Here is a 13,182-nt window from a genome sequence, read left to right as displayed (position 1 = left end):
AAAGCAGCGTTCACGTCAGGTCTTGTGGGGTGGAGGGGACAAGGGGGAAGAGACATCCAGCACACAGCAGTGACACACGCGAAGGCTGATAGGAATGATCTGATGTGGTGGGGTGGACATGGCTCTCCAGAATAAAACAAGTGAAGGGGCAAACCATGGCCCCCTCCAGAGTGGTCCTACCTTGCTGACATTCCTGTGTTTATTCTCAGCAGCCATAAAGGAAGCTGGCAACGGCCCCAAGCCGGGGCAGGGCTTTGACCTTGCTGCTGCCACTGTGGGAGAGACCGAAGGAGCCAGTGGCCATGGCCGCCCGAGCTCAGACGGCAACAAAGCTTCCACCCCCATGCCCAGCTTTTCCGAGGACCCCCGTCTAGTGCGGCTTGATGACTCCAAGTCTCCGAATCCCATCAAGTTTTCCAGTGGCCCTCCCCCTTGGGGCACAGATGTGGGCAGCGAAGTTGATGCCGTTGGGGCAGAGGATCGAGGTGCAGAGCACCAAGCTGGCAGAACGGCCGAGGGACCCAAGGATGGCTGTCGGAGGTCAGAGGACGCAGAGCCAACTCCTCGAGAGCTGGATGAGGAGGAGGAGGACACAGCACCAGACTCGGTGCTAGACACATCTTTGGATAGGTCTTTCTCTGAAGGGGCCATCACTGATTCCTCAGGTTCTGGGACTCTCCCTCGATCCCAGGAGCGGACCAAGAAGGGATCTGGGAAGCGCAGGAAGAAGCGGCATCCTAGGAGCCACGAAGGTAACTTCCTTTGTCCGGTCCCAGGCCCTGTCCACTGAGTCAGAGCAGCTGATGGTGTTTCTTGCAAGGTCAGGTGGTACCAGCTCTTCCTGGGGTTTCTGGGGATACCAGCTAGAACTCAATTCTCAGAACCCATCTAACCCCTAATTCTGAGCCCAGACCTCCTCCGGCCCACTCATAACTACACATCTTTGGCCACTAGAGAGGCCTGACTAGAGAGTACAACTCCTCCCCCAGTGAGTCAGCTAAGGAGCACTAAGCTATCCTTGTCCTACCTCAGACACTAGCAGCATGATCCTGGGCAAGTCATATAACCTTTCTCAGCCTCAGTTTCCTCACCTGCAAAATGGGGCTAATCACAACATCTACGTCCCAGTATAACATATATTATTCCAGATAGCCTGTATGAAGTGTTTTGCAAGCCTTGACGTGCTCTTAAAATGTGCCAGCTTCATTTCATTTCATTATCCATTTCATTTTCATATGTGAAAGACGCCATGTCTAATACTAATTAAACTCTCATTCACTTTCCTGTTGTCTTTCAGACAGGGATTTATGGCTAAGACTCTCTCCAGGATTGTTAAAAGGTTCAGGTGACAGTAAAGTGCTTTACAAATCTCAATATTTATTCAGGACTCATTCACTCAGCGATCTCTGTACTTATCAGTTCTTCTCGCTCTCCAGACCTGGCATGGAAAAAACACTTGAGCCATCCACTGGACCAAGAATTAGGCTCTACCATAGAAGTCATTGATTATTGAATTATTATTGAATAGTGTAGAGCACTTCCAATGTTGCCAAAGCCAGATTAAAATGTGACTGGGAAATAAGTAATAAACTAAATTAAAATAAAATAAAACAAACATTACAAATGAAAGTTAGCTCAGTATGTGGCCAGGATATGGCTGAATCAGTGGCCCCACTCCGTTTTAAACTGAGAGAAGATAAGAGAGCCCCACTTTTTCTCCCTCGTCTTTCTGTCCCCAAGGAGTTCGTCTTCTCAGAGCGATAGATACCCTTTTTTTGTTCTGTTGTGGGTTTTTCTTTTTTTTTTGGCTCTGTGTGACAAGCTATTTCATGTGTCTTTTATTCAAAAGCAGAGGTTGATTCTGATTCTGGAGATGATAAAACAAAATGGCATTGTGTGGTCCAGTGAGGTAGGTAAATGGACAAGGACGCTTCTTCTTGTAGACTAACCTGGGTGGCGATGGTGGGACGTGCTCTCCCCAGTCCTGTGTTGATGACTCTGCTAACGTGGTGCTTCTCCCTGGAAGGTGTCGGGCTTCTCTGTGGGTGCCAAACGTGGGCTCTTGGTAGCCCATTGGACTCTACTTCCTCTCGTCTTCCTCCTTCCTCATCTTCTCCCTTCTCTCATTCCCTAGATGAGGAAAGATTGCTGGTTATTTTAAATGCCAACATTTCCATGTTAAGGTAACCACTGGTCTCTCTTCTGCTGTTCCTCTCCTGCACTGATTCAAATGCAACTCCAGGTCTACCAGAAGGCTAGTTCTTTCTGTCCTGGCCTATCACTGCTAAGCTTTATTGAATGGATTCACTAAGTGGAAAGTAAGGTCCTTAGGGGTCATGCTTTGCTTAGGGTCACAGAACCAGTAAGTGGCAAGGCTAAGATTTTAATCTAGATCCTCTAAAATCCAATCCCAGTGGTCTTTTCCACTGTCTACTAAATATCTGGGTTTGAATCTCAACTCTGATACTAGCTGTGCCATCGGGAAAGTCTCCTCACTGAAATATGGAAGCAGGACTGGGTGATCTCTAAGTTCTTTTCCTATCATTCTAAGAATAGGAAGCAAAATGATCTAAGACTGAATGAAATTACACTCAGATTTTTGCTGAAAAATTGTGAAGCCATTTGTTCAGGCTAAAGCAGAGTCAGAATTGCAGCGTCCTTGTGTACCTGTCTCCTCGGCTAACTTCCCCACTAACAAGGGGGTCTTTCCCCACTGCAGGCTGTGCTGTGCCCCTTCTAGGAAATGGGCAGCATGATGAGGATGGAAAGAAGAGAAGGGTCCCTCTTAACAAAACTCTTTATTCTTTCTCCTTCTCTACAGGTATCAGGCCCAAGACCACAGCCAAATAAGGAAGGTTGGGGACAGAGGCTGACTTCATCATGCACTCTACTGCATCCTGGGACTGAGGACACTTTTACCACAAAGGGAAAGAGATGGGAGAGCACAGGGAGAATTTCAGGGACAGATACTCCTATTCCTTCGGAGTTCTGGACTGGGAACTAGAGCCCCTAGAACTCAGTGCCTTACATCAATGGGACCCTGCAGTGGCGTCTGCCGAGCTTGCTGAACAGTGGCATCCAGGCTTGGGATAGAAGGCAGTGGATAGAGCTTGTCTTGCATCCCCAGGATGACTCCTGGCAACTTCTTTCCCATTTGGATAGCAGCGAGAGAGGAGTGCTCTAGCCTTCTCCTTGTTTGGCCCAGTCCCAGACCTACTGCTCAATTAAACTAGCAAGCCTACCCACACCCCCAGACCAAAGCCTCATCCTTCCCCGTCGCTCCCAATAGCTCTTTTTTTTAAGTACCTGGGGACAAAGGCTTTGGGGATTGATGGGATGACTGCTGTTGATATTTGATGGTGATGAGCTTCCAGTGAGTTTCCGGGTGCATCGGCAATGGGGCAGTTAAAAAAGTTATCATTTCTGATCTTCCTGGTTAACTATCCTAGCTTTTACCCCCTGGCATGTATCACTTTGTAAATAGTCATTCCTTTGGAATAAAAATAACACAAGTCCCTTGTTTATAGTGCATTACAGTTTACAGAGCACTTTTCACAACAGCCTTGTGAGGGGTTTAGTGAAGTATTATTCCCATTTGTCAGATGAGGAAATTGAGCTCTGAGAGCATTTGACTTGTGGAAGACTATGCTAAATGAGAGGTGGGTTTTGATGGGGAGTTGATTCCCTTCATCATCTTGGATCATTGACCAACCTGGGTGCCACCCAAGTCTGATGGCCGTTGTTCTTTTTAACTGTATGATTAAAAGACAATGGGGTGAGGTGGGGAGGCTGAAGGGGTAAGGAGATGGAATTAGAGAGCAGAGCAGCTGCTCTCCAGTCTTGCTGAATTCCACCTAATCCGTCAGAACTAAGGCTTTCATCTCTCCCCATCAGCACAGCTGAGACTGAAAAGCAAACTTCTTTTTTTTTTTTTTTTTTTTTTTTTAACTCAAAAGAACTGGCTTCTTAGTTAATTAGGGGTGGATAGAGGCCAACCACAGGAAAGCCTCCAGTATATATGGGGATGAGTCTGTTGGATTGGGGAAGAGGCCGGCAGGGGAAACAGAGTCTGAGAAACCAGGCTGGCCACACAATCTTCCAAAATTGTTTTAAGAAATAAAATGTTTACAGTTTCCTTTATTCATTGGAATAAGTGTCAAATCTCACTAAGGCAAAGTAAGCCTGTCCGTCTGGCCTCCTTGGACACCTCCCTTTCCTAGCAGCACATCATCCGCCCCTGGTGCAGGGACACCTGCAGATAGTGAGGAAGGGGGAGGCGTGTATTCTCATGGCCTTGACTGTGGAGGCTGATGGCTTAAAAATCCCTGTCATACACCTTTTCTTCCTCCAAGAGAAAAGTCTAACTCCCTTTCATATCCTGCTTCTATGGGGATGTCTGAGGATTACCCGGAGGGGAGGTGTTAGTGAAAGTAATAGGCATATTCCCCTTCCCCTGAAGACCGGGGAGTGATCCTTCTCACCTAAGGAAGTTCTCATCACAGAGGCCTAACTAGTGCGGGGATAGGGGCAGATCGGTTATCACTGTGGAGTTCCAGGTAACCCACCGCCTTGAATAAGCCCAGCTGTCTCCTCCCCCAAACAGCTGCACTGCATGGGTTAGGCACTGAAGCTGATGCTCCTCCCCAACCCCAATAAAAATGGATTTGCCCAGGACCATGTAACAGCTATCCACTATTCTTTGCTGGTTTGTGTTTCAGAACTTCCTTCTAATGCTAAGTTCTGATTTTTTAGAGATATCAAAGTGTGTCTAGCCAGACCTGTTGTTTTTTGGTTTTGGTTTTGGGGTTTGGGGTTTTTTTGAAAGCACAGGCAAGGACCTAGTTGTCCTTTTCCACTTAAAATTCATGCTTTTCTTCGTCTCTCCTTTGGGTGTTGGTTGTCTTTCTGTCTCTTTGGCATTGTGGCAAAGCCCATGGAGAGCCGACTTTGGATCCAGGAAGACCTGGCAGGGCCGGAACATGGCTGTATGACCCTGGGTGGGTGTGGGTATGTATGGTGCTGCTTAAATTTTTTCGACTCCTGATCCCTTTTTGAAGAAGAAAATCTTATGTGGCCTCAGGCATGTAGATATATAAAATAAGTATACTGATCAAATGCTTGCTGATCAGTCATAATTTCTGCAATCCCTACATTCAGTTATGAGACACCCCATACAGGATAAGAAAACACAGTTTAAGAAGCAGACCAAATAGAGACTTGCATCCCTGGAGAGACTTCTCACTCTGGAAGTCCCTCACACAGAGAGAGTCCTGTAAAAAAAGAACTCATCCCTCTTAACTTACACTTGGATCCTTGCCTAGGATCCCTCACCACACATTCAGCAAGCACCAGTGGTGAGGAGAGCCATCACATCATATCACATTGATGAGAATTAGGTAAGGGGTATCTAAGTGAAATTAGGTTTAACTGAGGTCTAGTGGCAGGTTTGGGGTACAGAGAGTCAAACAGAGCTCCCCTGCAACCCCTTTGGATTCAGTGCAAGGTTAGGGAGTTAAATGAGGTCTAGTAGTGGTGCAAGAGTCCTCTGCAAAGGAATTTACAGACCCGAAAACCTAGATTGATAAAAGAGGTTTATTGTGGGGCTTGGAGGTAAGATTAAAAGGTAGGTGCCAGGGCTGGCACGGGTAGGCAGGAACCCTTGACATGGCAGTGTAAGAATGCCATGTTCAGGACTCCTGCAAAGAGTGGACTCCAGGGTTCCCTTTTTATCTGAAGGGGCTCCTGGCTGGATTTTAGCCAGGGTTAGAATCTGAATAGAATTCAATGGTTTTTTAGATAAGGAACTGTTTGTGCTTGGGGTGAGGATTGGGAAACCTGAGCAGATCATTAGAATGGGGGCTGGGAGGGCCCGATATCTCCCATGGGGGTTGGGAATTAGAAAGGAGTCTTAACCCACATCAACATCACCATCTCATCTAAATATATATGAATATAGAATCATTATTTCACATGGTAATTAGCCTTAAGGGCTCTGAGGTCTCAGATTCAAGTACATCTTTTCAGAGTTTCATCCCTCTACATCAAAGCTCACCAACAAAGGGGGAGGGAATACTATGCTTTGATCCACATTCAGTTTCCATAGTTCTCTCTCTGGATGTGGCTGACACTTTCCATCCCAAGTCTATTGGAATTGGTCTGAATCACCTCATTGTTAAAAAAAGACAAGTACATTCCAGTTGATTATCACACAATCTTGTTACTCTGTAGTGTTCCATGAGAGAACTTTCTAATTGTGTCTTCATAAACTCAGTGTCAGAACTAAATAGGATCTTAGAAATAAGGGAATGAAAAAACTTAGGCCCAGAGACAGGATGTTCTAGCCACACAGTAAATTTAAGTCAAAATTATCTTAGCAGATGATTGGAAAAGATACCCAATGCTACAATGGCAAATGGGGGGGAAGGATTGAGGTTCCCTTTTCTATAGTGCTTTGTAGCTTATCAAGTACTTTCTTCTACAGTTTTCTAAGGGAGGAAATGGAAATTACCTCCAATCTACAGATGAGTAATCAGAGACCCAGAGAGGGGAAACTAATTTGCCTAAAGTCACAGTTACAGAAATAGCATCTGGGGACTTAGGTCTCTGACATTTAAAATCAAGGCTCTTTCTAGTATTCACTGCTCCCTATGAGCGCTGTGTGCTATCTGTACCCTTACATAGAACTAGACAGGACCATCTGGTCCCTTTTTACTCCCGTTTTGCTCTCCCCTCATTTTACATTTGAGGAAACAGGAAAAGGAAGTTAGGTTTGCAGTCACCTGTGTTGAAAATGGCAAAAGGGGAGTTGAGAATTTTATTAACATCTTCAAATTCTTTTTTGGGATTAAGGCTACCTATAGAGGCAGGTTCATGTATCCCCAATGTTGCCTTCACTTCTGCTCAGATTTGGGTCTGCTGGAGAGAGGAGGGTGATTCTAATTCTAGACCTGCATGTGACAGCCTGAGCCCCAGCTGCTGGGCCTGGCTTGGCCATTTTTAGAAAAGCTCCTTCCTCCTCATTGGCTCAGCCTGGCAGCTATTTGAGACCATGCTGGGGTGCCCTAAGTCTGCCTGAAGCAGAGGATTGGGCCTGATGGCCTAGCACAGGGTCCTTTTGGCCCCAGATTTGAGCTACAAGGTTTATTTATGCATTTGCCTGTTCTGAATTCTGTTTTTGGGTCCCTGTAGCTCCTCTTTTTATTTCTAGCTTTTTGTGTTTAAATAAAGTCTTGTTTGTGACTTTGCTGATGGTCTGCACTGGCACTAAGTCATTATCATGTCATTCTCTGATGTCTCCACAAACCCTTTGTACCTCCTAGAACACATTGTCTTTCCTAGCACGTGTTGCTACCCTACAACTTGTGCCTCCTATAATATTAACTGCTTCATCAACTGTCTCCTGGTTCCTATAGCCCTCTGCTTCCCATGGCAGTCCTTCTAGTGAACCACGCTCTAAGCCTCCTTAGGACTTTCTTCCTTACCTGCTTACCTGAGCTTCCTACAAAACTCTATTACTTCTCCCTGACATTGTGCTTTCTGTTATACCCTGTATGTTCCTCATGTCTGGGCCACTCTTAACTCCTCTAACTTCCATCCTCCCTCCCTCCACATACACACACCTGCCTCTTTAAGTACTTTGAGCCTCCACTGATGTTCTAGGCTACCTATGACATCTTGACTCCACCCAGCCTTTTGTCTTCTACATTGCCTTGGGTAATAGTAGGTAGAATGTCAGACCCAGAGACCTGGATCCAAAGCCTGCCTCTGAGATATATATTGTATTATATATATGTACATATATATATGTGTGTGTGTGTGTGTGTGTGTGTGTGTGTGTGTGTGTGTGTGTGTGTGTATCTATATATATATATATCAGATACATATATTTATGTATTATCTGTATGATCTTGGACAAGTCATTTAATATCTATGGGCCTTGTGGTTTTGGATATAAAAGAGGAGAAATACTTGCAAAGATCCAAGAAAAATATTCTGCCCTAATCATCTTTTGTCCCTTTAAACTCTTCTCCTTGATGAGCTCATCTGTTTCCAGTTCCAATTATCTCTCTAGTCCATGTGTCTCATCCAAAACTATCCCCTAGTTTAGAACTCTAGTCCAGCTTTGCCTGCATCTGCGAGGTACCCCAACACAAATTCAGCATCCTTCAGACCCAATTTTCCTGATTTCTGTTGAGGGCACCCCAGTCCTTCCAATTACCCAGGTTTGCCATCTCAGAGTCATCCTTGACTCTTCCTGCTTCCATGATCCCCATGTCCAAAAGTAGCTATGTCCATCCAGTTCTCTTCCCTTAGGTCAACCCCATTTCAGCCCTCTATTACCTAGTCTATTATAATTGATTTCCCAATTTCTAACTTTCCCCCTTCCTAAATCTATCCTCCATATAACGGCCAAAATGATCTTCCTAAATAAAGCATACAAGAGACTATATTTTAAAATTTTTGTTAAATTTTTAAAAAAATTCCTTGTTAAAAATTTCTGTGGTTCCTCATTGCCCCTAAAATAAAATAAGAATTTTTCAGGTAACACCCACACCCCCACAATCGGACTCCTCCCTTCTTTTTCTGGCTCATTTGGCATTTCCCTCCATCACATACATCACATACATCCATACTTTTTTCATTTTTTTATCCTTAGAATGTATTCTCCCCTCTCCACTCTATCCCTTTCACCTTAGCCTGAAAGAATTCCATCCAATTCCACTGAGGTCCCACTTTCTCTAGTAAACCCTGAATACCATCCTTCCCCCATGAGTGTTCCCTTCCTCCTCAAATTATTTACCTGTGTAAATGTTGTATCCCCCAGGCGAATATAATTTTCTTGAGGACAGGATTGTTTGCCTTTATATCCTCAAGATTTAGCACAGTGTCTTATACATAATAAAAGCTTAATAAATATTTGTAGAATTAAATTTAATTATGGTCCCCCATTCTTTTGTTTCCCCAATTACCCCATGCCTCTTCTATTATCTTCTGCTTCCCCAAACTTCTTAGGCTTTCCCTAATTTATGTAGGCAACAAATGCTTGTTAAAAATCTACTGTATGCAAAAATTTTGTTCTAGATGCTGGGGATCATGAAACAAAAATATAAGGATCAGGTGTCCTTGAGGAACTTATATCCTATTTTTCCTCTGTTTCCCCTCATACTCTCTGCTCCTCTAACATCCTATGGGCTCCCCTAATACACTGTCTCCCCTAATACCTTGTGTCTCCACAAGCACCCCATGTCTCCCTTACTGATCCAGATCTTTCCTGGTGCCTTTTGGGCAGCATTGAAGAAAAAGCCCCAGATGTAGAGAGGTGAATTCAATCTGTCATCTAATTCCTTAACCTCAATTTCTTTAGCTGTAGAACAAGAGGGATTAGACTAGAAGACTTTAACCCTGAATCTATGATCTGATGATTTTTACCACTATTATTATGTTCCACCCATGATGCTTTATGTTTCCTCTAGTAATCCAAGTTTGCCATAATTTTCTACACCTTCCCTAATGCCACATGCTAATGTCCCTAATCACCCATTTTTGGTAGATTATTCTTTGTCTCTTATGATTTCTCCTATTTCCTGTCATGTTTTGTGAATTCCTCCTATAATATTCCGTGTTTCCCTAACACCTTGCACTTTACCTCATGCTAAATTGACAAACACTTTTCTTTAATGACAGATGAATCCTTCATACCTTGTGCTCCCCTTCCTGTACTTCTTCTAATATCCTTATCTTCCCTAATACTTCATATATCCTAACAATCCATGATTTCCCTGATGTTATCTGTCTCTCTGAGCTCTTATCTCCCAAAATGCTCTATACTTCTCATATCCTATACTTCTCAAAATGCCTCAGTTTCCTCATATATAAATACAGAGGAGATAATGTTTGAGTGCTATCTTGAAGTGAGGTCTTAATTAAAGGAGAGATGAGGAGGAAATCCATTCTAAATATAGGAGATGGTCAGAGATGGGATGCTGTGGGCAAAGAACAGAGAGACTGTAGAATGTGGACAGTTAGTGATGGGAGAATGGAGCTCAGGTAGAGTAGGAACTGGATACATACATACATATATGTGTGTGTGTGTATATTATATATAATATATTTGTATATACATATATATATATATATCTTTGACATCTGCTTAGAAATTATCATTAAATAAGAGAGAGGGAGAGACAGAGACAGAGAAACACAGAGAGAAAATAAATCCTGAGTTTACATTCTACTTTATATTCTGTAGGGAAAGAGTATCAATAATAGGATAACTAGGGGCAGCTAAGTGGTTCAGTGAATAGAGCACCAGCCCTGAAGTCACAAGGACCTGGGTTCAAATGTGACCTCAGACTCTTAACACTTCCTTAGCTGTGTGACCCTGGGCAAGTCACTTAACTCCAATTGCCTAAGCGCGCGCGCGCGCGCGCACACACACACACACACACACACACACACACACACACAAAACAATGGGATAAATAGATGTATATCATATATATGTATAAATATTTGTATATAGATATCATATGTTTTATATATCTGTATCTATATATTTTTTACAAGGTAGGAAGTCAAAGGGGTAAAAGAAAGATTAAACAATGAACTCTAGAAACATTTGAAGTGAAGAGGAAAAGAATACTTGCATAGGAGCATGTCTATGGTCAAGAGAAGGCTTCACATAGAAAATACTACCTGAGTGGAGCTCAGAAGGAAGGGAATCTGAAAGATAGATATAAAAAGAAGTACTTTAAAGATATGAAGAATGCCTAGTTTCAGTTGGAATTTAACAAAAGGGTAAATCAAGGGAGGCTTTCTCTGAGCAAGTTATATTTTATTAATGACAGCACTCCCATCAAAAAAGTAGATCTCTTGACCCCTCAAATAGCCAAAAAAACCCAAATTGGAGGTGTCACACTTTGATAAAGCATTAAAACCAAGAACAGAGCAAAAAATAACATCATTGGTTATAGGATTGGTAATATCATGTATTTAGGAAATTATGGTTACATTAAAGAGAGGGCACAAGCACATGTGAGAAATCAGGCTCACCTCTCTCTGTCTAAGGGCTACTTTGTGAATTTGTGGGGTGCAGCTGCATCTTGAGGTCAGGGATACTGGACAGGAAGACCAGTCTCAGAAGCCTCTGAGCTTGAGATAAAGCCCCTTGAAATTTAAAAGGCCTAGGACTTAGGGTGGGACAAGGTCAACTTCTTCTAGTCTTAGGATGGCACGCAGACATCACTCAACTTCTCACAGACTAAAGTTATATCAACAAACTTCTCTTGACAGCTTTGATTTTCAGGTATGTCTTAAGATAACGTTTCCCAGGAGAAATTCTCTTTAATTAGCAGTGTTCATGGGAGAGTTACAGCTTATACATCCAACCTCAGAGAGGGAGATTGAGTTTTTGAACTTGGAAGCTATTTTAATTAGAGAGCAAAAAAAGGATTAAGTTTGTTACATGGAATATATAATATATTTATAAAATGGCATCACTTACAGAGTGGAATAACATATAAAATGCAGAATAGAAATAACAGAATTGAATATAAAATGTTAAATCAATATCTACTCCTTTCAATTTGTTACAGGCCAGTTGAATTTCTGAAACAAGTTCAGATATAAATAGCCATAACTTAAGCAGTTATGGGACAAAATTGATTAATTATAAATAGGACCAATAAGAAAATTATACAGGATCAATTTTTAAGTTTCTCAGTCTTATGCAAATGCAAAGAGACAGTCCCTCTTGTGACCAAGGAAATATCTGTGATGAAGTTAATGGCTTAACTGATGACCTATGGCTCTCATTGTCTCCTAGAATCATTTTATCATTGTTTCCAGTTCTAGACGTAGCCTTGATAAGCCATATGAAATCTTGAGTTCAGTTACGGGACTACATTTACTTTTGGAGGTCATCTGCATTAAATGTCTTGCAGTAAATATCTGAGACTATATTTGAATTTGGGTCCTGATTCTAGGGCCAGTGCTCTATCCACTGCACCACCTAGGCTCCATAGAGCCCTTTTTAGAAAGAATATCATCAAATAAAAGGATATCTGCAGAAAGTCATCTAGGTGAGTAAAGAGACAGAAACCAGGTGGCAGAATGGTTAGAGCTTTGCACTTGAACTTACGAAGATCAGAGCTCAAATTTTACCTCTTGGATACCTACTGACTTGGGGAAATCACAAGCTCTTAGCCTCAGTTTCCTTCTCAATCAACTGGGAGTAATAATAGCACCTACCTTATAGCATTGTTTTGAGGATTAAATGAAATCATTACAAAGCACTCTGCAAACATTAAAGTGCTATATAAATCCTAGTTATTATTTTTACTATTATGATTATTAAAATATAGAAGAATTAATTGAAGGAACTAGAGATGTACTGCAGGGAAAAAGAACACTTGGTCATTGGTGAATGACAGGAAAAGGAGAGAAAGAAGAAGATAGATTGTGTTCTCTTCAAGTATTTATAGCATTATCCTGTAAGAGAGGGGGATTAGATTTGTCCTGCTTGGAGCTGCTTGGCTCCAGAAAACAGGATTAGGGATAGTAGGTGGAAGTTTCAAGGGATCAGATAGACTCAACATGAAGACATTTCTAACCAATACATTACTTTTAAGCTTAAAAACATAGGGTCTTGTCAGGGTCACACAGCTAATAAATGTCAAATGTCTGAGGCAGAATCTGAACTCAGATCTTCATGACAGCAGAGTCAATGCTCTCTATCCACTATACTATAAGCTGCCTACTGTTACTTTCTTAAATGCCTTTGCCTCATGCTTAGAACATACTGTTTGCATCTCTGTCTACTAAAATCCCTCTTTCCTACCAAGACCCATCTCAGTTGTTAACTCCTTCATGAAATTTTTCCTGATCCTCCCAGTTGAAAATGATTTCTCCTTCCAATTTTCCTAGAGATCTTTGGGTCTTTCCTTTTGCCCTTTCTACTTTTAATTATACATATTTGTTTATGTCATATGGTCACTATTAGATATTAAGTTCCTTAAAGGTAGAGATTGTATTTTATGTGTACTTATTTAATTTTTGGCATTGCACCTACTAAATGCTTCGTTAATATTTAATTGAATTTAATCAAGTGAGCTCTCTGCAGCTTTGAACACTGCTGATTACTCTGTCTCCCTATATATTCTCTCTTCCCCTGTTTCCATGATT

General features: G+C 42.3%; 1 protein-coding gene across 5 annotated transcripts in view; it reads left to right on the top strand.

Annotated features, from left to right (window-relative positions):
• Positions 1-4,138, top strand: part of INF2 (inverted formin 2) — an 84,302-nt gene extending 80,164 nt beyond the window's left edge. The window contains exons 21-23 of one of the 5 annotated variants that reach the window (XM_074291046.1): positions 213-752; positions 1,850-1,909; positions 2,822-3,529. In XM_074291046.1, coding sequence (XP_074147147.1) covers positions 213-752; positions 1,850-1,908 — 599 coding nt within the window. In that variant the 3' untranslated portion in view covers position 1,909; positions 2,822-3,529. Of the gene's footprint in view, positions 1-209; positions 753-1,849; positions 1,910-2,821 lie in introns of all 5 variants that reach the window. The other 4 variants (XM_074291045.1, XM_074291044.1, XM_074291047.1 and 1 more) reach the window with 4 other exon arrangements.
• Positions 4,139-13,182: the final 9,044 nt, after the last annotated feature.

The sequence above is a fragment of the Sminthopsis crassicaudata genome, chromosome 2 (assembly GCF_048593235.1).
Source record: "Sminthopsis crassicaudata isolate SCR6 chromosome 2, ASM4859323v1, whole genome shotgun sequence".
NCBI classification, from domain to species: Eukaryota; Metazoa; Chordata; class Mammalia; order Dasyuromorphia; family Dasyuridae; genus Sminthopsis; species Sminthopsis crassicaudata.
Note: the sequence above shows the minus strand (reverse complement) of the source record. Positions and strands in the feature narration are given on the sequence as shown.